The sequence below is a fragment of the Gouania willdenowi genome, chromosome 12, assembly GCF_900634775.1.
Source record: "Gouania willdenowi chromosome 12, fGouWil2.1, whole genome shotgun sequence".
NCBI classification, from domain to species: Eukaryota; Metazoa; Chordata; class Actinopteri; order Blenniiformes; family Gobiesocidae; genus Gouania; species Gouania willdenowi.
Window position 1 is genome coordinate 4984474 of NC_041055.1, and position 24900 is coordinate 5009373.

The window sequence follows — 24900 nt, forward strand, 5'->3', positions numbered from 1 at the left end:
TTTAGATTTAACATTTAAGATTTACATTTAACATTTATATTTATATTTAACATTTATATTTAATATTTAAATTTAACATTAGATTTAGATTTTTTATTTAACATTTAGATTTGATATTTGCCATTCAGATTTAATATTTACCATTTAGATTTAACGTTGACATTATGTTTGTATGAGAAAAAAAATATCAGAATTTTCACAAATATTGCTGTAAATCTGTTCAAAAGTAAAATCAAAATTTTCATGTAAGTTTTTTTTTATGTGGTTTGTTGCAAAATGTTTCAAAAATTTGCTGTTTATATTATAGCATGCGCAACTTTTCAATCGGAATGTCGTGGAATCTTTTTGCGACAATTCATATTTTTTCTTTTTCTACTTTGCGTCATGTAGGTTTTTAAAAAGAAAAATAGAACAAGTTGGCTGGTATTAAGTAATCGGTTATGTTTTCTGTTATTAATTTAAAATTAAGCATCGATTGAGCAAAAGTTTTTTATACAATTTCTCCAATACTTAATTATCAAAATGTCTGATTGTTGAAACTGTGACACAGAGACTGTTTTACTGGTAAAGTCCTAATTAGAGCCTGTAATTAATTACCATGATGGACCCTGGAACTTTTTGAGTGGAGTTTGCATGTTCTCCCTGTGCTGGCCTGGGCTGTTTATGGATCATGTAAAGTCCACAGAATAAAACACAGTTAAGTTTCCAGAAAAAGGAAAACAAGCATTGACGATAAAGAACCTTTTAGCTTTAATTAAGCGGTGAGCATTAATCTAATGCATATAAATTTGGAGTTACAGTCGGATCACTTCCTGGCAGACTGAAATGTGTCTGTGACTAAATTTCTTTGTCCACATGTTCAGACTAACATCAGTCAGGGTCGTTTTCTTCTTCTTCTTCCTCCGTAATGTGCAAAACTGGGTGAACATGCAATCTACGCAAAATGCTGTCTTTCTACTCGATGTCGTTGGAGTTCCCCACAGAGGTTTGGATCTCCATCTCTGAAGGACAAACACACATCATACATCAGACTTTGCATTTCACGAGGCTTCATCGTGTCTTAAAGGGGCCCGTTACCTGGGCAGGGGCCACTTTCCAACAGGATGTCATCGATGGCGATGTCACTCCTCACCGACGAACCTCGGACGGCTTCAAACACAATCTGACACAGAAATATTCATGGTTACATTCCTGATGAAAACATCTGGGCTTCATCAGGATGTCATGCTAGTAATTAGCTGTAATAGAGAATATTGTCCAGGTGGAGGCGCTAGAGCAGAGCTACATTATCAACATTTATGTCAGTGTTTAGAATAATGAACAATCTGAGCATTATTACAGGTGAGAAAATAAGAAAAGTTTTGTGTATTTTTCGAGTTATGTTTGTCATTTTTGGGATTATTTTGTGTCGTTTTCTTAGTATTTCATATTTGTTTTTCTCTTAGTTTATTTGTATTGTCATTTTGTGCATTTTCTCATTTTTTTATTTGTGTATTTTTTTTGTTATTTAGTCATATTTGTTATTTTTAATATTTTTCTTCCAATCACAATTCGTGGATATTTTCGGTGGATGTTTTTTTTTCTCATTTTGTACATTATTGTTTTGTGTGTTTTTGAGTCATTTTTGTAATTTGAGCACATTTTACCCTGGAACCAATGGAACCATTGCCGTAAATTCACCTCTGGTACTTTTAAAGGAGCAGGAGGATGATTTCAACCAATCACTGTTGAGGAATGAAGGTCGCTATTGTGGCCCCTCACCTGGTGCTGGCTCTCACACTGGTACTCTACTTGGGCCCTCAGCCAGGCCACGCATTGCTCGCCACTCCGTTGCCACAGCAACACGTCCTCTCCGCCCTTGTCCACGTGCACGCTGAGGTGACCCGTACCCGAGCCGTACATGTGGTAGAAGAAGCTCAGACATTGTGGGCCCTGAGTTCCCCTGAAGGGGCGGGACTTCAGCCGGGCGTTCTCACCCGGCAGTAAATCAGAGGCCTCCAGGTACAGGTAGTATCCTGTGGATTACAAGTACAGTACTCACGTTACTGTAACTGAGTTGCTTTTATGAGTACTTTTACTTTTTACTTTTAGTATATTTCTTAATCAGTCATTTTACTCGTGTTTAAGTATAATTTAAAAGAAGTAAAGTCATTTGTTACATTTCTACACCCAACCATTACCGTGTAAATTTGTATTTTTCTCTCATTTTGTATATTTTTGTGCATTTTGGTTATTTGGGATATTTTTTCCTGATTTTGTATATTTTTAAAATCTTTTTTGTTTTTTGTTTTGCCATTTTGTATATTTTTGTTGTCATTTTGTGCATTTACTTTAGAGACCATATAAAAGTAGATGGATGGCCACACATGGCCCCCGTGCCTCCAGTTTCCCATGTCTCCAAGTATTCAGTTGAGCTTCTTTTGACTTAAGAGTGCATAAGCTGTACTTCTTAGAGCCTGAGAATTTTTTTTTAAATTGAATTGAATTTATTGGTATTTTTTATTTTTTTTAAAGAATTGTACATTTGGACAAAGCAAGTTACAATTGTGCAAGATTTACTGTATTCAAGAGAACCGTACGTGGCAAGATTTATTACCAGACATAAACATGAGGGGTGTAAGTAACTAGTAAATTTTACTTTGAGTACTATTTAATTGAGCTACTTTTTACTTGTACTTGTACTTGAGTAGGATTTACATATCAGTACTCTTTACACAGTTTTACAGGAACCAGTCATGGTCAGCCGTGGGAAAGCCGTAAAGAAGCCGACTATGTGGGTGATGGTGATAATGTTGGGTCCTCACCGAGCCCTTTGCTGTGGTCTCCTCTGGGTCCAGTGTAGGAGGTGGGAGTGGGTCCTCTCCTCCTCTCCCAGTCGACAGCATCGCTCTGTTTGTCCTGAGTGTAACCACACAGCCCGACTTCGAAGTCACAATGTCCCGGTGGAGAAGACAACGGACCTGCCAGATGGTGAGTGTTCACAATAAATCAATTACCAAAACTGTCTTCTAATCCAGGGGTTCTCAACCTTGGGGCAAGATTCCCATTTGGGGTCGCGAGAATTTGGGAGAGGGTCGCCAGATGCCTTCAAGAAACTAAGAATATTTTTGAACAATTTGAATACATTTTTGCTTATTTTTGCCTTTTTTTGCGACTACACCAAACTTGCCATATTTTAATCTGTTTTTATCACTTTATGTGCCATATTTTTTGCTCCTTTTACTGCATTTTTTGCTACATTACTCCCATTTCTGCCACTTCTTCATCAAATTCCAATGCCTTTTCTGCACTTTTTTCCACTTTCACTTTTCCCAACCTGTCGCAATTGTTGACACATTATTGTCACTTTTCACCATATTTTATGCTTTTGTCAATTTAACCACATTCACAATTGGTCATGCCCATTATTTGCCAGTTTAAACAAATTGTTTCTCTTAAATGTTCAAATATTGACACTTTTCCACCATTTTTGGTCACTTCTTTTGTCTGTTTTTGGTCACTCTAATTTGAAACTTTTAACCAATTTTTGTGGTTTTTAAATCTGATTTCACCACCTTTTCCACCATTTTTGGTCACTTTTAACTGATTATTTGTGATTAAAACAAGGATTTCGTATCTTTAAGATGACTATATACTATGGCACAAATCATAATAAACTGGAAAACAATGATTATATTCAGATAAATAAATAAATGTGTTTATCACAGATTCATAGAACAATGGACCATCATTTTACTGACTTTATGGATGGACCCCAAAAATCTCTCCCCTTTATTCCCCCTTATAGATGGACCTGTCTCCACATGACTGTTCTTCAATGTTCATGTCTGTGTTCAACCACCTTCAGGTACAGTTGGGGTCCCTGGTATATTATTACTGTATTTATTACCTGACACCAGCTCACAGTCTCCAAGGCTCACGCTGATGTCGTCCAGAGCAACGAAGCCACAGTCCCAAAAACTACGACAAGAGCTGACGAAAGCCACCTGAGGAGCAAAATTCATCTCTGAACAGCGGTGAATATTGTCTTAATCTCAGACTTCGACTTTCATACATGTTTGTTTGAGGAGCATTTGTTGCCATCTTGTTTTATATCACTAGTGGAATTCCTCAGGGATCTGCTCTTAGCCCAGTACTTTTCTCCCAGCCTAGACTGTGCCAAGGTCTGATCGGGATCAGGATTTTCATCCAAGCCTTTCACGTAGCGGCCAATCAGGTGATGTATTTGCAAATTTTACTTAAAGATGTTGATGGTTAAAATGTCATAACCACAAACTCTGACAAAGTCACATTTGTGCAGTTTTCACAAATTGAAAGTGTATAAAACAATGATATTTTGGCTCATGGAAATTTAATGTCACACAGACTGACTTCATGTCATGTTGAAAACCATAAATAATCCAAAACAAAGTAAATAATTGTGTTTCTCATCTAGCAAAAGAAACACAAGCAAAATATGGTAATATCAGAAATGTAACTTTGAATGTTTTGCATAAAACTTTTTCAAAGTTCAAGTCACACATTTTATCATTTTATCAACAAACACATTGCTTGTGATCGAGTCAAAAACTAATTTTCAACCTTTGACATTTGTTTGAGTAAATTCTCCCATTTGCATTTCTTTTAGTTGAAAAAGTTTTAAAAGGCATAACAAGATACCAAAAATGTAGTAATTTAGTATATATGCCCTCACTTTGATTTTTTCTTTTTATAAATTGTGACTAAATTACTTCTGTAATTTATTCTGTTATTCAAAGTTTCAAAATATCATGTGGTGCGACTGTCTGTCCTTTTTTTTTTAAATTATTCTAAATCTATTTACATTTATTTTCAGCCTTATTATACATTTTTTTCATAATATTCATGCAAAACTTGCCCAATGATGCCCTACATCATTGATCCTGATATCATATGAATAAGTTAAATAGGAAAACTAAAATGTGAGGATCGTATCGGAATCCCGATATTTGTAGATTCCGCTTCCATTTCAAACCTCTGCAGGCTGTGACGTGTGGAATGTGACGTCTGCAGCGATCCAAATTCCTCTGGACTTTTCTCCTTGAGTCCAGATCCTCTCCAGGCCCCCGCTCTGCTGGTTCTGCAGGTAAACGGTCAGCGCCTGCGTCGTCTGGTTGAAACCTGTGGGGCGCCGATTGTGAAGTTGAGCATTTTAACATTTAGCAACAAAAATTTACCAGAATTACAGCAATATTTGTGAAATTTGTGATGTTTTTTTCATGTAAAAATATAAAAATAAAAATTAAAGTTAAATGTTAAATCTACATCTAAATGGTATATCTCAATATTACATTTAAATCTAAATGTTAAATCTAAGTCTAAATGTTAAATCTAAGTCTAAATGTTAAATCTAAGTCTAAATGTTAAATATAAATATTGCATTTGAATATAAATGGTAAAACTAAATCTAAATGTTAAATCTAAATATTTCATTAAAACCTAAATGTTAAATCTACATCTAAATGTTAAATCTAAATATTATATTTAGATATAAATGATAGATTTAAATCTAAATACTAAATGTTAAATATAAATATTTCCTTTATATCTAAATGTTAATTCTACACCTAATGTTAAATCTAAACATTATATTTAAAAATAAATGATAGATCTAAATCTAAATGATAAATGTTAAATCAAAATTTTACATTTAAATATAAATGTTGAGTCTAAATCTAAATGTTAAATCTAAAAATTACATTCAAATATAAATGTTACATCTAAATCTAAATGTTAAATTTAAATGTTAAATCTAAATGTCACAGGTGAAACTAAATATTAGTTAGTATGCAAATTCACCAGAAATACCAAAATAAAAACTCAAAGTTTTAAATTTAGCATTTAGATTTAACATTTAGTATTTCAATTTAAATGTGACATTTAGATTTAAGATTTAGATTTTGGATTTAAGATTTAAGATTTAAGATTTAGATTTAGATTTAATATTTAGATTTAACATTGACATTATATTTTTAAGAGAAAAATAATCACAAATTTCACAAATATTGCTGTAAATCTGGTCAGGAGTAACAAAAAAAATCCACATAAATGAATGCTGTCGGTTTGAGAATGAAATCTGATTGGATTGAAAAAGCCTGTGGGTGTCACTCACCCCTCAGAGAGAAATGAAACCTCAGGCAGTACTTCATGTTCCCTGGCAGAGTGGGACTAATCAGACGGCTAACGTAGCCGGGCTGGAGGCCGAGGCGGGAATGAGTCAGCAAAAATGAACCTAAAAGATCCAACAAACAAACCAAACTGTGAAAGATGTCCAACTTTTTTATATAATGGATCAGTTGAAATGTAACTTGTGTATGAGACTGTAGACACATATTTTAACCCAGCGTATAAATATTCATAATCATAATAATACATTGGATTTTATATAGTGCTTTATCATAGACACTCACTCCACACTTAGTGGTGGAAAGCTACTATTGTAGCCACAGCTGCCCTGGGGAAGACTGACGGAAGCAAGGCTGCCATAGTGCGCCATCGGCCCCTCCGACCACCACCACCAACACTCACTCACACACTACATTCATACTAGGCAATGTGGGTGAAGTGCCTTGCGCAAGGACATAATGGCAGATACCACTGGAGCGACTGTATAAACACAAGCACGCTCGTATGGCGTTACGTTTGTGCCACAATTCTGATTGATTTGCAGCTTTCGCACTTCTTTTCCTTTGGTAGGTGTGGCCTAAATGGCTCCTGGGTTATTCATTCCATGTCACTTCACTAATGGCCCACGCATTTTTGTCTCATTTTTACCAATTGTTCTGTGATTATTCAATCGGCACAACTGGAAATTTTTTATTTGATTGGATGAATATTTTTTGAGATATGGACAATTTAGTGAGAGGGAGTAATCTTTATACCAGGTGGTCTCACCCTGGGACCCACATTTTGCCACGGTTATGAAATTGCAACCCAGCTTTTTTTTTTTTTTTAATTCAACCAACCAAATGTAGTTTTTCCAGAAATAGCTGTTGAAAACACACATACTGTATATCATCTTTTTAAAAACATAAATCTTTATATTTTCCTGTGTACCATGCATTTCACAGCATGCCTTATTTATTTTTGACCAGCTGTCCATGGCACACCTACTACAGGCCCACGACCCACTTTTGGGTCCCCACCCACCAGTTGAAAGCTCCTGCTTTATACTACAAAATAAAACCGAGATCAGATTTTTTCTTACCCACATGCAGTTATTGGCCAATAAAAATATTTTTTAAAAGTATTTTTTTGGATTTCAAGAGACTGTCACCAAAGAACCAATGCATATATGTGACTAATCATTAGTGATGTGAACAGTCTATGTTCATAGCTCTAAGCTGATCAAATTACAGGGAGCTGAGGCATATGCTAAGTTGTTTCCTGAAGAGCCAAACATGTTCCAGACCCAAACTCCAACAATTTTTTTTCCACTTTTGGGGATCTGTCATGTCCAAATGTCCACTAGATATACTGTATATCAGATGTTTTTGTATATTCTGAGAGAGTAGGGTTGGAGCTGTATTACTATACCAAAGAAGAGGGGTCGTCTTCTGATTAAGAGGTTGGGGGTTTGATCCCAGTCTATACCTGTCTATGCGTCAAAGTGTCCTTGGGCAAGACACTGAACCTTAAGTTTCTCCCAGTGGTTGAGCAGTGCCTTGCATGGCGGCTCAGTCCCATTATTGTGTGAATGGGACTACTTCAGTGTAGCGCTATATAAATCAAGTCCATTTACCATGTTGGAAACTGAAAATGGAAGAAAATTAATGATGCACGAAAATCGACACATAGCCACTTCACTAAAATGTCCATAACTCAAAAAGTATTTATCCGATCAAACTAAAAATACAGTGTACCTATTGAATTATCATGGAACAATTGGTAAGAATTTCTGAATTTTATGAGACCAAAGTGCGTGGGATGTCTTGAAATTTTTTTTGGATTGACCTGGAATGACCCTCCTTTGAAGTTGAAGGTCGCCGCCCTGCTGGTGTAGCAGGTGCATGGTTGTGATGACAAGGGTCAGAGGTCATGGGGTGTAGCCGTACCGGCCCCTGTGGTGTGGTCTCCAATCCTGAAGATGTTGGGCTTCACAGACACTTTCCTCCATGTCAGCTGGCTCTGAGTGTAGCGACACAAACCAGACTCAAAGTCGCAGTTGGCGATGGAAGGGTCAAAGGTCGGCTCTGTGGAACAACATCTTGGTCAAAGTGTGGTTTTTCCCTCTACTCGTAATAAATACCAAAACATCCCCTAAAATCCTAAAAACTCCTGAGAAGAGAAAAAATAAATGTAAGATGATTCCAGGTAAAGTTTTTCATTTATTTCTCTAATGTTTTAGATAAAAGCAGGCTATAGTATAGAAAACAGAATAAAACATAGAATAGAGCTATACAGATAGATAGAAAATATAGAATAAAAGATGAGTGTCCAAAACCTTCCCAACATTGAATGCACCAGATGTTCAAAGAAATCTTGAAATAGAACGTAAGACACTTTGGAAATAATATCTACGTTTCAGAACAAATTCAGCTCCATTTAGAGACATTTTTAGGTCAGAAGTTTTATTAATTTATGAACAAATAATACTGTCTTTTTCTGTTATTTTTCATTATCTCATAATTTTCATAATCAATCATCTCACCTCTGTTTATCTTTGCTTTGCCACTTAACTAATTATCTCATTATTTCGTCTTATTTCAATTTCTCATCTAAGCTCATCCCATTTTACATCATTGTATCTCATCTCATATTTCATCTCATTGTACCACCTTTATCTCATTTTATTTATTCTAATCTTACCTCATCATGAATAATCTTATTCTTTTTCTACTTAACTCATGATCTAATCTTATCTATTTATTTATCTCATTTCAATTTCTTTTTCCCATTTTACATCATCCTATCTCATGTCATATTTCACCACCTTTATCTCATTTTATTTATTCTAATCTTATTTCATCTCATTTTTGGCATATCTTTATCATCATATCGCATATCAAATTTTATTTGATCTAATAATCTCACTTTATCACATCTAATCTCATCTCATTTGATCTAATCATACCTTATCTTGATTGATCTTTTTCTGCTTAACTCATTATCTAATCTTATCTATTTATTTATCTCATTTGAAATGTTTCGTCCCATTTTACATCATTGTATCTCATCTCACTGTATCACCTTTATCTAATTTTATTTAATTTAATCTTATCTCAGTTTTGGTTTATCGTGTCTTTTCCTATCACATCTCATTTTATCTCATTATATCTCATTTTATTTGATCTAATCTCACTTTATCACACTTTATCTAATCTCATTTGATTTAGTCTTTCCTCATCTTGGTTTTTCTACTTAACTCATTATCTAATCTTATCTCATTTAATGTTTTCTCATTTTTCCTCTTCTCATTTTATCTAAACTCATCCCAGTTGGTATCATCTTTTCTCATATTATTATATCTTATTTCCTCTCATCTTATTTTTGGATTATTTAATCTTTTACTACCTATCCCATATCAACTCTTGCTCATCTAATTTGACCTAATCTTATTTTATTTGATCTAATCTTATCTCATTTCATCTCATCACATGAAATCCTTCTACTTATAGTTAAATAACTTCCCCTTAACAAAATAAAAGCACAATTCTAATTAAAAAAGGTTAATCGATTTGAGTACCAAATATTTAACCAAATATGACATTATTTTCCTCAATAATAAATGTACTGTACATGTATCTAAATTAATGTCTACTCAGATGAAATGAGCAGCTCACCTGTGTCTTTGCTGCAGAACTCTGGAGAGAAGGAAATGTCATCAAGGGCGATGCGACCGCTTCGAGGACTGTTAAAGGCTGCTTCAAAGAACCCCTGAGGGTTCCATAACACATGCTCGTAAACACAGCAGTAGTTAGGAGCACAAACTGGGAATACCAGAGTTTTCCATCTCTGCACTTCACTTACTCACATGTTTCTGACACATTATCAATGGTTTTCTATGCATTTGCAAAGTAAATGGTAGGAAATGTATATAGAGTAGCTAGCTACGATACATCTATACATCTATCCATCTATCTATCGAGGACAGCGAGACAGCGAGCGAGAGAGCGAGCGAGCGAGCGAGCGCGAGCGAGCGAGCGAGAAAGAGGAGCGAGCGAGCGAGCGAGCGAGCGAGCGAGACAGCGAGAGAGCGAGCGAGCGAGCGAGAAAGCGAGACAGCGAGCGAGCGAGACAGCGAGAAGCGAGCGAGCGAGACAGCGAGCGAGACAGCGAGACAGCGAGCGAGCGGACAGAAGAGACAGCGAGCAGAGAGACAGCGAGCGAGCGAAGCGAGCGAGGGAGACGCGCGGAGCGAGAGCGAGCGAGCGAGCGAGCGAGAAGCGAGAGAGCGAGCGAGCGAGCGAGACAGCGAGACAGCGAGCGAGCGAGACAGCGAGACAGCGAGCGAGCGAGACAGCGAGCGAGACAGCGAGACAGCGAGACAGCGAGCGAGCGACAGAGAAGCAGGAGCGAGCGAGCGAGCGAGCGAGCGAGCGAGCGAGCGAGAAGCGAGCGAGCGAGCGAGCGAGCGAGCGAGCGAGACAGCGAGAGAGCGAGCGAGCGAGCGAGACAGGAGACAGCGAGCGAGCGAGACAGGAGACAGCGAGCGAGCGAGAAAGCGAGCGAGACAGCGAGACAGCGAGCGAGCGAGAGCGAGAGAAGCGAGCGAGCGAGACAGCGAGCGAGACAGCGAGACAGCGAGACAGAGCGAGCGAGCGAGCGAGCGAGCGAGCGAGCGACGAGCGAGACAGCGAGACAGCGAGCGAGCGAGCGAGCGAGACAGCGAGAGAGCTAGCGAGCGAGCGAGACAGCGAGCGAGCGAGAAGCGAGCGAGACAGCGAGACAGCGAGCGAGCGAGACAAGCGAGCGAGACAGCGAGACAGCGAGCGAGCGAGCGAGACAGCGAGCGAGCGAGCGAGGAGGAGCGAGCGAGACAGCGATACAGCGAGCGAGCGAGCGAGACAGCGAGCGAGCGAAGTCTGAGCGATACATCTAGCTATCTATCTATACAGCGATCTATATATGCTATCTATCTATACATCTATATATCTATCTATCTATCTATCTATACATCTATATATCTATCTATCTATCTATACATCTATCTATCTATCTATCTATCTATCTATCTATCTATCTATCTATCTATCTATCTATCTATCTATCTATCTATCTATCTATCTATCTATCTATCTATCCATTTAATTTTTTTAATTTTTATTCTCGAAATTTCAATTTTAATCTCGACATTTTGACTTTACTCTCGAAATTTCAACTTTATTCTTGAAATTTCAACTTTAACCTCGACATTTCAATTTTAATCTCAACATTTCGACTTTATTCTCAAATTTTCAACTTTATTCTCGACATTTCAACTTTATTATCAAAATTTCAACTTTATTCTTGAAATTTCAACTTTAATCTTGAAATTTCAACTTTATTCTTGAAATTTCATCTTTATTCTCAAAATTTCAACTTCAACCTCGACATTTCAATTTTAATCTCGACATTTCGACTTTATTCTCGAAATTTCAACTTTATTCTTGAAATTTCAACTTTAATCTCGACATTTTGACTTTATTCTCAAAATTTCAACTTTATTCTTGAAATTTCAACTTTAATCTCGACATTTCGACTTTATTCTCAAAATTTCAACTTTGTTCTCGACATTTCCACTTTGTTCTCGACATTTCATTTTTATTCTTGATTTTCCCAAAATCATTTTTTCTATCAGAATTGGCCCGTATGCATTTATATGAAAGCAAAAAAAGCAAATTTTCTTTATATCTTTTGTTATGGTGTCACTCGCTGTGGTCACAGAATCTAACAGGTCACAGATTTCTCTGCGACACCGCTCATAGGCACACACCTGTATGGAGTATGGGGCCTTCATGTCCACCTGTACAAGGGTCCACTCTCTTTCAGGCTCGCTGTGGTTCTCTGGCCTCCACAGCTCCTGGTACTGACCCAGGCGGTCCCGGGTGAACACGGAGAACAGGTTTCCTCCTTCCTCGCTGCGCTGGTAGTTAAAACTCAGGCATCCGGACATGGGGACGGTGGTCAGAGGCGACACCAGCTTGGCCACCTCTTTAAAGCTCTTGGCGTACACAGAGTCCACGTACATCAAGTGACCTGAGAAACGTAGCTGATGTCAGAAATGTATCGATACCAAGAAGCAATTGAAAAATATTGTGCACTCACCCGTCCTGTTGTTATACGTGTGGTCGTTGGGTATGTCGTTGTGTAGAAGTTGACCGCCACCGCCCACAAACCAGTTGACGTTGGCGTTCCACTGGTTGCTGTATCCACACAGATGAGACCCTTCGAAGTCACACTCTGTGGACACGCATTGCGACAATCAAATATGGCATATGTGTCAAACTCAAGGCCCGGGGGCCAAATTGGGCCTGGTTGAGAAAGTAAAAATGATAGAAAAAACATGAAACATTTTGTAAATGACCAACTAATTCAGCTGTAGATACATCTCAACCCCTCCAAATACAACAATTCAATTTAAATCCACATTATTTGCAGAGCTCAGTTTTTCAGTTCTTATATCACCTGATGGTAGTCATTTTTTATATCAAATTGTTGAAAGAACTTTTTCAAAATCTGGCAAATTTTCCTCAAATTATTCCACGAAATTTCCCCATATTCCCACAATCAGAGAAATTTAGGTGGCCATCCTGCAGGGACTGATATACTCACATAGTTTATCATTTATATATCATTTATACGTGGAATTACAGAGGGTACATTAATGTTGAATTTGCCATTCTTCCCATCCAGAAATCTGTGGCCCACTTAAGGTCAAACCATTCAAACTGGTTCATATTTGGCCCCTGAACCGAGATGGGTTTGAGACCCCTGAATTAGTGTATTTAGAAGGGCAGAGAGATCTACAACAAAATTATTTGGTAATTTACACAATAATTTGTGTTTATTCTCCTGCAGGCCAAATTGGATCATCTAAATCAGTGATTTTCAAACTGTGGTACGAGTACCACTAGTAGTATGCAGGCTCCATCTAGTGGTATGCCAAATTAATTTTATTTGATAAATTATTTAAGTACTGTGTTTTATTTTCCTATATTTAAACACAGTGTTACTGTTCAAACCATGTGTGATGTTACAGTGGCCAACAATATTAAATATACTTGTTGAATAAAACCTCTGCTTTGTTTTCAATGAATACTTGGTCCTACTATGCTACTGTATTTTAATGTTGGTCATGATGGTGGTACTTGGAGAACCACTTGTCTAAAGCATACATGGGCAACTTTTATCACAACGGGGCCACAAACAAGGGATTTTCTGATCTGACGCCCACATTATCAACATTCATGTCAGCATTTAGAATAATAACAAATCTGAGCATTAATACAGGGAAGAAAAATAAGTTTGTCTCGTCATGTCGTGTTTTTGGTGTAATTTATTGTTTTGTTTTTTTTCTGTGGTCATTTTGTGTAATTTGTGGGGGGGGGGGGTTTCAAAGTCATTTATTGTTTTCCTATTTCCTAGTTGTTTTGTGCGTTTTGGAGGCATTTATTGTGTATTTGTTTTCTGTGTTTTTGTTGACATTTTGTAATTTTATAAATTTTCTCTCATTTGGTGTTGTTTTTTTTTGTTGTCGTCATGTGTTTTTGTAGTTATTTTGTGGATTTATGTTGTCTAGTATAACTACCAGCCATGACATTATACAGTCCCTCCAGAAAAAAACTCGCCGTCATATGCAGTTTTCCCACAATTTATCAGAATAGCCAAACTGATTTATATCTAAAGTTTGTCGCTCTGTAACTTCTTCATTTAATATTCATGGTAATATTGTTAAAATCATTCAATTCTTAGCCACAATGGTAATAAAAAACAGGCTAAGAAGTTCCTGGAGGGATGGTTGGTCCTAATGTAATGGCTGACTGCTGTAAAGTGCTACAGTCACTGACCCAGACAGTATCCTGGAGGGATGGTTGGTCCTAATGTAATGGCTGACTGCTGTAAAGTGCTACAGTCACTGACCCAGACAGTATCCTGGAGTGATGTCGATCTCAAAGATGGCCACGCTGCTCCCTGCAGAAGGTCCAGGTCGGCCTTCCAGGACCACCTGATGATCAACGACACATGTTCAGTACCTACAGCCAGTGACACACTAATATATAATGACATCATCACACACACACACACACAATGTAGAGCAGAGGAAACTCATGCTCTGAGTTCTGGGACACGATAGGAAGAGGGAGGTGATGAAAGAGAAGCTACTCAAGGTGTGAGTGGAGGAATATTCTAGAAAAGACTTTTTTCACTGATTGTTTCTGCTTAGCTTCATATCATAGTTCCTGATTTATTTCGTTGTTTCTTTGTGTTTCTCCCGTTCTGTTGTGTGTCATAGTCCCTACTTGTGTATTGAACCCCTGTAGGAACAAAGAACAGAGATGGTTTCTGTCTGATTCAAGAGCTATAAACCTTAGTAGAGTTCATGTGACAAATCTGAGCATTAATACAGGAAGGAAAATACTGTTTTGTGTGACTTTTGTTGTTGTTTTGTATATTTTTCTGTCATATTTGTCATCAACTTGTGTTTTTTTTTAGTAATTCTGTTGTCATTTTGTGTATTTTTCTTTTCCTTTGATGTGTGTTTCTGTTATTTTGTGTGTTGTTGTCCTTTGATATATTTATCTGTCATTTTGTGTGTTTTTGGAATCATTTTGTGTATTTTTGTTGTTGTCTTGTTTGTTTTTGGAGTAATTCCATTGTCATATGTATTTTTGCTTTCCTTTGATGTATGTTTCTGTCATTTTGTGTGTTTTTGTTATCATTTGATGTATTTATCTGTCATTTTGTGTATTTTTGTCGTTGTCTTGTGTGTTTTTGGAGTAATTGCGTTGCTATTTCATGTATTTTAGTTGTCCTTTTGTCTGTTTTTCTGTCCTTTTGTGTGTTTTTAGAATAATTTTGCATATTTTTGTAATGGTCTTGCGTGTTTTTGGAGTGATTTCCTTTTGTGTATTTTAGTTGTCCTTTCTTCTATTTTTCTGTCATTTCGTGTGTTTTTAGGATCATTTTGTGCATTTACTTATACATCCCATTTCTGACACAGAACACGTTGCTCTCTCTCCCTCTGTTCTCTCACAGGTGAAACACGCCCACAGAACTTCATCATGACATCATCCTCTACAACAACACCTCACCTTCCCGACAAAGACGGCAAGACTGAATAGTTTAATTGTACTTTGCACGTTAATTGATTATTTCAAAGCTTTTCATATTTGATCTGTACTGTAAACAACTTTTAATTTGTCTCTTCGTGCTCACTCTGCTCTCGTCTCTGCTGCTCCTTGCGTCTCCCTCGATCTGTCCTAAATTGCAAGTTTAAAACTAGATTTCCTTTACAAATGCAAGTAATTACAATCCCAAATATCTTTTATCTTGAAACTGAAGGAAAAAGGGTAGTAGAAAATAGCTCCAAGATCGGTCATTGTTTATCATTTAATCTGCAGTCTAATTCTTGGTGATGTAACAAGTTCATTAGATATTTTTTTAATATTAAAGCAGAACTAAGTAACTTGCGCTTAGCGCTCCCCCCAAAGGTCCACTGTCGTAAAAACTCTGCACCCCCCACCTCCTGCCCCTTCATGCGCACCTTTGCTCTCCCAAGACGGAAGCAACCGATCACTGAAAAATCCTAATACAACAGTGACACTAAGGGTGCTTTCACACATATAGTCGCATGTGACCATGTGAACAGCATGTAACAAGTAAAATAAATGAATGATGTGGGAGTAATATGGAAGGAAGTGTGGAAATGTGTGTGATGTGTTTGTTTGCGTGCTGACAAAGCGGCTCTGAAAATGTATGGATGGGTATTTGTGTGTGTGCTGCCTGATGGAGCGCTGGGCTGTGAGTGTGCGTGTGTGCCTGTTGCGGCAACAACAGTGTGTGTGATTGCTGTGTGCTGCTGCTGAGCTGTCATTGCATGGAGTTGCTCGGTTCCTCAGACAAAGGTCTTCTCTGCCTTTTTTTGCTGGCTCCGCCATGATATAAGTTGTGCAGCCACGGGGCTGGTCATAATCTAGCATTAGTTTGTATTGAGCTGCCGTAAAGCAGTACGTCTGCCACCGGGTTGAAGGCAGGAACGGTGCAAGTGCAGTTTTCTGGCCAGAGACAGCAGGGGGAGATGAAAGACCCCCCAATCACCCCATAAACACTTTCATTACTTTTATTATAGTGAAAAAGTTATTTAGTTATGCTTTAAGACAAATTTCTATTTTTGATTGCTTTAATAAGCAGACATGGGCAAGTAAATGTAGGGAATGCAAAAAATTACTCGAGAAACACACAAAATGACAGAAAAAACTGGAAAAAAAAAAAAAAATACAAAATGAAAATCAAAATTACTCCAAAAAACACAATCTGAAGACAAAAATACACAAAATGACCACAAAAAAATGTATACAAAATAAAATCGACACAATGACTGTGTTAATGGCAGATTGGTCATTATTCTAAAATCTGACATGGTTGATCATCATGTGACCGTCTAATCAAACCAAACATTTTGTGGCCCCTGCTGTGATAAAAGTTGCCCCTCACTGATGTTAAACACCTTGTGTTGCGTTCAGGCGTGTAGTATAAATTAGTATAAATAAAGTGAAGGATTGTACAACATTATGCAGGTGTTTGTAATGATACTAGAGGACATCTGAGCCTCCATCAATGTGTGAGTGGAGGCCTCCGCCCATAGTCTGCAGAGACAGATGTTTATGCTACGAGGGGCCCGGTGCTCGGAGCAGGACTGACGTACCACCATGAAGGTTGCGACCTTGTCAGAGCAGGTTTAGCCTCAGCACGTATTCTAAACATGTGCGGCTCTGTTCCCACAGTGTTTACACAGTGACTACACCCTACATTAGGGCTTCATATGTAGTATTAACCTATATCTGGTCTTTCAACAGCAGAGACAAGCTTTACACACCTTCAGTGGTGTTTTGAGCGGAAACAACTGCAGGCAAAGGTTCAATTTTACAAACATAAAAAGTTTGATTTTTATATCTTTCGCTTGGTTTTTCTATTGTTTTTACTTGTAATTTGCAAATAAAAGCATTATGATTTAGTTAATTTATTAAGAATAGTTTTAACTGTCATAAAAATGAACCCCCAATAATATGAATAATCTGATCCTCTTGACAAGTCACGCTACAATGAATGATGAGAGAGCTCTAAATGAATTTCACTGTCACAAAATGAGATTATAGCTGCTGCGCAGCAATGGTTAGGGCCACCAATTTTAGGTAAAAATAGAAATGTTACATGAGCCGAGGCTTGAACTCCCAATCTTCAACACTATAAACATCCTCTCTGTGACTGAGTTAATTAGCACATGGAAATGTCACCTTTAGCTTCACTCATTATCTAAGTCAGACACCTGTGTGCAAGACAGCAGCTGTTAGCGTTTAAAGGCAGATTTCAAAAGCTTTTAAAACAAAATGAAATTTTAACAATGATTTATTGGCTCTGTAAGTGAAAAACAGATGTTTTTTGCATTGTCTCCAATTGTTTTCAAAATGCTGTAAAATAATTTTTTAAAAATTCAGTTTTTGAGCTAAAATTCTGATATTTTCCAAACATCATCCACAATATGACTGCAAAATTGTCATTTTTTTCATGAACATTGAAAATATGTTTGGCAATAATTTGCAAGTATGTTAACATCATTGTTTACAGTCAAACATTTTGATGCCCTGTAGGATCAATTTTTGATAAATCATAAATATGTTTTGTAGGACAGTTTGACGATGAGCTGTAACAAGAACATTAAATTATCATCATATATATATATATATATACACGTCCAATAACAGACCTTAACCTCCTATAGGATGAGTTTCTCTTATCATCCAGGAGGGTTTTCTCACTGACATTTTTAAAAATAAATCCACCGTTATTTGGTCTCTTTCAGTTTTTCTCTTCTCTCTGCTTTGTGTCTGACTATTTCCTCTAAACAAAGCAGCATCTTGAATGATTCTGTCACGTGTGAGTAAGATATACCATAATGATATGATATTGTCTCTAAAGAACAATTCCTTAAGCTTCAAAAACTGGTGGAAATTTTCCATTAAAGCAAATGTGAGCAGAGTTAATACGGAAACCTGGACATTTTCATCTGTTTCTAAAACCCGGTCGGACGAGATGTAAAAAGAGGACATGGTCCAGTATAATCCCCCTACATTTGGTTGACTTGTTGGGAATTTACCTTTTTTTTAACTTTAGATACTTGCTGTAGCTCCACCTACAGTGGGATGGAACTGGACATTTGTGCAAAACTTGGTGATTTTGTGAAATAGGATTTCCTCAGATAACAATGTTCCCTGCAGCTTATACTGCCAGGCCACTAATAACAATGTTCACCAGTCAAACCATGCCATGCTTCCATTAGAGATACATTTCTAAAGTCAAAATGATGAATTGGCTTCATTTTGTTCTTGCGTATGCATACTTCAGGTTCTCCTAAACGTTTAACACAAGCATGAAACTTAGTAAAAAAAACCTATTCAGACTGTACCAGTTAAATACTACAGCTAGAATTTACGTTCTGTCAAAAGCAGCGGCTAACAACCAAGCTAACCATGACTCCGCCCACGTCTGCTCAGCGTTATTGAGCTACTTTTGATTTACAATGATCAATGAGTTATTTCCGTACCACGGTATAAAAGGTTATCCCTCCTTCGTGACACAGCTTTGTGGTGCAGACTTGATGAGATTAAGAGATTGACTGAGTTCAAAGATTGCCTGTGAGGAGTTTGGGGTTGTGACCGTTTATAAAGGAGCTGTTTTTAGAGAGTTTAAGGTTCAGACAAAACAATGGGTTCTATATAAATCTTGACTTTAGAACAATTTATGCTCGTCTGGGTTGGGAAACTGCCCAGGTTTAGATTAGATTCATGTTTGAGAGACTTAAGAGTTGATCATGTGTATGTTTGAATATTGAATACAGCAGCTAACCCTTCTTCTGACATCTAAAGGATTTTTTTTCCCCACGTTCCCACAGGAGAACCTGGAGTCATTCATCCCACTGTTGGCCAAAGAATAAGGGTGTATTTCTCACCATGGAGGACTCTGTGTGGTTCTGCAGGTCCATGCTTGAGATGACCCAGCTGTCTGAGGGAGTCTGGCTGCTCCACAGAGGCCTGTCAATGCTCTTTCCATTGAAGCGCTGAAGGACTTCCAGGCTCCCAGACCCGGTGATCTGGTAGACCAGCCTCAGGCAGCTCCAGTCGTTGTGATCCAGAGGTGGACTCAGCAGGATGCCCGGAACCTCCCTGCCTGGTTTGGATGCAGCATCATCCTCTAGGTCCACTGCCACGAACCGACCTACACACACGCACACACACACACACACACACACACACACACACACACACACACACACACACACACACACACACACACACCAACATTAGTTCAGTTTCATTCATGACATTTACTCCAAAAAGAAAGGACCTGAGGTGGAAAAAGCCGATTGAAAGTTTGTTCTCCTCTTTGCCCGCAACACTCCGTTTGGTGACATTTTCATGCTTTGCATTGTGGGATGTGGAGTCCAGCAAACCAATCCATAGAATTGTCTTTACTTTTTACCTTGTCTGCACATGCAGAGGTCGAAGGTCAACACTACGTGTAGTGCATTTTTTTTGTGACAGCTATTTCCTCCATAAGGAAGGGTGATAAAAACTTTATTAAAGGTTGGACATAATAAAAGAGGGCAGTGTTGCACCTTAGTGAGGGGGAAAGGAACAGGGAAGAGGGAGCAGGGGTAGGACAAATGAAGGGGTGGGAGGAGTTGACTATTTTAAGTTGAAAGTGCAATGTGAAGTTACAGTTGTGCTTATTGGAAAATTTTTTAACTTTTATTCTTCATTCTACATTAATTCTGTCATTTTTCTTTTTTTGTTCTCGGTATTCCCAGAATGTTTGATCTAATCTATCTAATGAAACACATTATCCAGGTAGAAGCTGTATGATTGGTCTTCATTGGCCCAGAACTTAAAAAAGAGGCGTGGCCAAACACTCATGTCCGTACAGAGTTCATGTGGAAACATGTTGAAGACCCTTAAATCCTCCATTGCCTGCAGGTGCACATTTCTCCTGCCACAGCTTCAGCTGTAAAACACTTCATCACCTGCAGTTTTACATCCTCAAGGGCACTGATGTCAAACTCAAGGCTCGGGGGCCAAATCTGGCCATTCAAAGCATCCAATTCATCATGCAGGAAAAAGTTATTGTGTAAATCACCAAATAATCCCGTTGTAGATATTTCACCCCCTCTAAATACACAAATTCAATAAAACTCCACATTATTTGCAGGGCACATTTGGTCGTCATATTTAATCACAGGTTGTTAAAAGAACTTTTTACAAAATCCTATCCTGGTTACGAAATCAAAGAAAATTTAAAGTAAAGATCTTTCAGCGACTGATTTCTGTCACTTATTGCTTGGATATTGTACATACATACTTTACATATCATTTATACCTGGAAATGTTAACTGGGGTACATTAATGATTAATCTGTGGCCCAGTTTGGCGGCTCTGTTCTTTGATATTATTATTGTTATTAACAGATGATTAATAGCCAATTTATGTTAGTTATGAATTGATATTCACCAATAAATTAGTGATAAATAATATTAAAGCCTATTCTGCCCAAGATAATCATAAAGCCTATCCTAGTTTACTATAGGGTTGCACGGGCAAGAAAGAATTACCCCAAAAATATTTTAACAGACAAACTTTAAATTTTAGATTAATAAGAACAAACAAAAAACCAACAAAACAAACAAAAAACCAACAAAACAAACAAAAAACCAACCAACAATTAATGGCAGTTTGATTTGGGCTGGACTGAAGAAATACAGATTTTTTAAAAAGATAAAAATGTGTGAAAGATAATTTTTTTGCAGTTTGTAGTACCCAAGTACTGGTAATGAGGTAAACATATTAGCACATCCAGGATCTTTACGTCAAAATTCGTTGATTTTGAAACCCATTTTCTCAAAAGTAAATATCCAATTTACAGGAATTTTGAGGGAATATTAATGATACATTCCAGGGTTTTTAGAAAAACAAAGAGATAATTTGCAATTAGAAATGACTCCAATCATGTAATGTAAGCACAGACTCTTTGGACTTTTACTTAATTCATTTCATTTCACTTAATAATGTTGTAATGTTTCTATTCATTTTGCCAAATCAAAGACACCAATTTAACCTGTTTCACAAAAATAATGAGACATTCCGATCAAGTCGATGCCCAGTGTCTTTTTGGACAGTTTCTGACATTGAAGCAGGAAAGTGAGGACTGAGCGTTGGATACATTTTTTTTTTTACCAAACTGGCAGAAAAAGCAGCAAGTCGTATGAAACAGGAAAGGAGCAAGTGATCAACACATCCTGGAAAGAAGTCGAGCTGCAGCCGAGACATTTCCAGACGAGCCGGAGCAAAGGTTACAGCGGGAAGAAAAACTTAATGAGTTTGTTTTTCCAAAGCCTTTCTAGACGGATAGTTAGAGAACAAATGAGGACAGAATGATGTCAGGTACCATGGCAGATTCAATAAAGCAGCTCAGCTGGCTTCGACTGAAGGTGCAACACAGGAAACTTCCAGCAGCGTCCACACAAACGTACATTCGGAGCCACTTTGGAGTTGTGTTTAGCCATGTTTCCTCCTCACAGCATCTCCTTGACAACAACCAAAGAGTTGTTAATAACTGCCACAAGAAACCCTGAATTCAAACACTGGTCGTGGGATTTGAGGCTTTGCGGTTTGGGCACATACAGCATCAGTTAATACATCATTAAAACCATTCGGTGGATGGAAAGTCTCTCTGTGCACGCACGCACGCGCACACACACACACACACGCACACACACACAAACACGCACACACACACACACACACACACACACACTGCAGTAGTAGTAGATGTGACCGTTTTCAGTGTTCTGGCTCTAAACATCACAGAATAAGACTCAGAATTAAATTAAACAAGTGCATTTTTTTCAGTGATACAGTCAAGAAGTCACTCACAGCACAGTGCTGAGTTTGCAGCTTTATTTAAAGGCGTTAATCTTTGAAGACGATGACAAATCCAATTCTATGAGTGAAACACAAAATGGTCACTTTTTAATATTTGTTTGCAGACGCTGCTGGTGATGCCTTGTAACCGCCTTCAGTTCTTACTTGTTATAGTGGATTTCCCTTTTATTTTGTCAAAAAAGTTAAAGTGCATGCTTTGTTGGTTTCGTAATATGTGTTATTAATTTAACAGTTTTTTGTCAGTTTTGTTTTTTCATGGTCCATCTACATCATGATGGTCCATCCAAGAGCTTTAGCTTTGTTGTCTGGTGGACTTTAGTGATGTCACGTTATCCACATCCATAGCACACTCACTTTTTGTCTAAGGTCACTTCTTCTAATTGAGCCTCATCTGCATTGAGTTAATATTTGTCATTGTAGGGTGAGTGCACTGACAGACCTCAGGGTTTGGTTTTGAGTCAGACTTTGCGCCAAGGTTAGGATTAGGGTTTAGATTAGCCTTTAGGGCCTAAAGTACAAAACTGGATTTCCTCTTGTGTGTGTATGAAGCTGGTTAACATCTTATGGGGCTAAATCACCATGGTAACTTAGGCTGAACAACTAACCTGGTCGGGAGCAAGTTTTGTTCCGGCTAGGATCTGAGCGAGTATGAAAGTCCTGCCTCCTGACCAATCAGTTCTCTTAGAAAACGACCTGTCCAATAAAAGGTGGATCATTCTGTTAACACGTCTCTGTATGGATCTGATGTGACGCTGACAGGAGAGAGAATATTTATCCTTTCATTTACCTGATGACATCCTATAGGAAACATATAGATGCCAGGCTGAAATCACCTCGCTTAACTTAACGAGTTATCAAGATTCGTAGGACAGCTTCTGTCTGACGGAGAATGTTTGGTTAGGTGAAGCCGGCTAATGGAGATAAATCCAGGATATAATTATTTAGCTTTGTAGTGTAGGCCCTTGTACATCTTCATTTGTTTGGCTTAGGTTGGGATTTGTGAGTTACTGATTTAACTGAATCATTGAGAAGGCTTGTTGTAAGCCTTGCTTTTTTCATGAAACAGATTGCGCTTGGTTTGATGGAGTCTTCTTTTATTGTAATAAATAAACACAACCTACTTCTGCATTATATCTGTTTTTGACCTCATACAATATACACCCAGGATTTGTTTGAATCATAAAATCCATTTTCTAGTGTCCATCCATCCATTTTCTGCTGCGTATCTGTGGTTGGGTCAGGGTAGTAGCATCCTGAGCAGCGAGGCCCAGACTTCCCTCTCCTCGGCCACTTTCGTCCAGCTTTTCCCGAGGTGTTCCCAGGCCAGCGTGTTCTGGGTCTTCCTCACAGTCGCCTACCGGTGGGACGTGACCTGAATGCCTCACCAGGGACGCGTACAGGGGGCATCCTAATCAGGTGCCAGAGCCACCTCATCTGGCTCTTCTCAATGCAGAGGAGCAGCAGCTCTACCCTGAGTCGCTCCCAGATGACTGACCTTCTCACCCTATTTCTAAAAGTGGAGTCCACGGATGTTTGCCTTAAGGGAGAGCCTAGCCACCCTACGAAGGAAGTACATTTCAGCCTACTGCATCAGACCCAAAGCTCATGACCATAGTTTCTAGTGTTTCTTTTTCAAATCATTTGTTTGAAAGTAGAAAGTGGAATTTAGGGCTAGAGTTAAGTCTTGGGTTTAGTGTTTAGTTTATTGTTATGTTTAGGGTTAGCATTAGTGGTTGGGTGACCTAAAACACATCTTCCTTCAATATATTTCCATTGTGGTTGCACCACAGTCAAAATGATGAATATTGTTCCCCCGTCTAAATATTTAAGGTAATGTGCTGCAGCCATTTATTCAGCCAGAAACACCAACCCAACATGAATGCCTAAATGTGTTCTTTCACTGTCTCCAGATGTTCACGGATATTGGAATCAATGTGGACCAGATGGACTTTCTTCCTTTCAGGCTAATGCATGACCAAAAACCGCACCAAAACTTTTACTGAAGTGATACAACCAGTGAAACATCACAACAAACGTCCACGTGTGAAATGCATTGGGGCATTGGGTAAAGTACCATCTCTGTGCAGGGTCCAGCTCCTGGAGTCTACGTCTGAAGTGTATCCGCAGGTGTTGGACTTGAAGCTGCACGATCCGGGCAGCAGCTGGCTTTGTGCTTGGGTACAGACTTCAGGGCGAGTGCAGAGAGGAAAGAAGGAAAGGGTGAATGGTGAGAGTGAATCATCTGCACTGGCAGCGACAAAAGCATGTCCTGCATGGTTTAACCGTTAACAGAGAAAACTCACCGACAACAGCCAGGAGGTACAGGGACAGCATCATGGACCGGACAATGGAAAGCAAAGCAGCTCTTAAATCCACATTTAAAAATAAGAAAAAGTTGCAGCAAAGTTTCTTTTTGAAGAGTTTTCCTGAGGGTGCTCCCAGTGCAGTGTCTCTCCAGCTCACAGACTGGCAGCACACTGCAGAGTCAGAGGATGAGGAAGAAGAGGAGGAGGAGGAGGAGGAGGAGGAGGAGGAGGGGGAGGGGGAGGGGGAGGAGGAGGGGGAGGAGGAGGGGGAGGAGGAGGAGGAGGAGGATCACCGAATGAGAGTTTGATGGAGAAAAAGAAGGAGAGGGTGAGGAATAGGCAACAAACGAAAAGGGAAGAAAAAGTGGAGCAATTGGAGCGAGTACTGAAGAATATTCATCCAACAGCTGCACACTTTAAAGAACTTTTGCCGACAATAGCAA

The 24900-nt window shown here is 38.4% G+C and overlaps 1 protein-coding gene across 1 annotated transcript; it reads right to left on the minus strand.

Moving 5' to 3' along the window:
• Positions 1-726: 726 nt before the first annotated feature.
• LOC114473246 (MAM domain-containing protein 2-like) lies at positions 727-24622 on the minus strand. Its single transcript, XM_028462750.1, has 15 exons — positions 24455-24622; positions 24226-24336; positions 19166-19431; positions 14080-14164; positions 12265-12399; positions 11933-12195; positions 9801-9894; positions 8073-8210; positions 6131-6250; positions 4994-5139; positions 3890-3986; positions 2805-2960; positions 1762-2015; positions 1078-1162; positions 727-1001 (listed from the first exon to the last, which is right to left on the minus strand). Exons 1-15 carry the CDS (start codon positions 24486-24488, stop codon positions 955-957), a joined length of 2031 nt encoding a protein of 676 aa, XP_028318551.1. The 5' UTR covers positions 24489-24622; the 3' UTR covers positions 727-954.
• Between the last annotated feature and the right edge of the window lie 278 nt (positions 24623-24900).

Coding starts and splice junctions, on each gene's coding strand:
- LOC114473246 (XM_028462750.1), bottom strand. CDS start 24,488: ATGATGCTGTCCCTGTACCTCCTGGCTGTTGTCG. Junction 14,165..19,165: donor ACCACACAGAGTCCTCCATG/GTGAGAAATACA, acceptor GTTGATCATCAG/GTGGTCCTGGAAGGCCGACC. Junction 8,211..9,800: donor GTTCTGCAGCAAAGACACAG/GTGAGCTGCTCA, acceptor GTTGTTCCACAG/AGCCGACCTTTGACCCTTCC.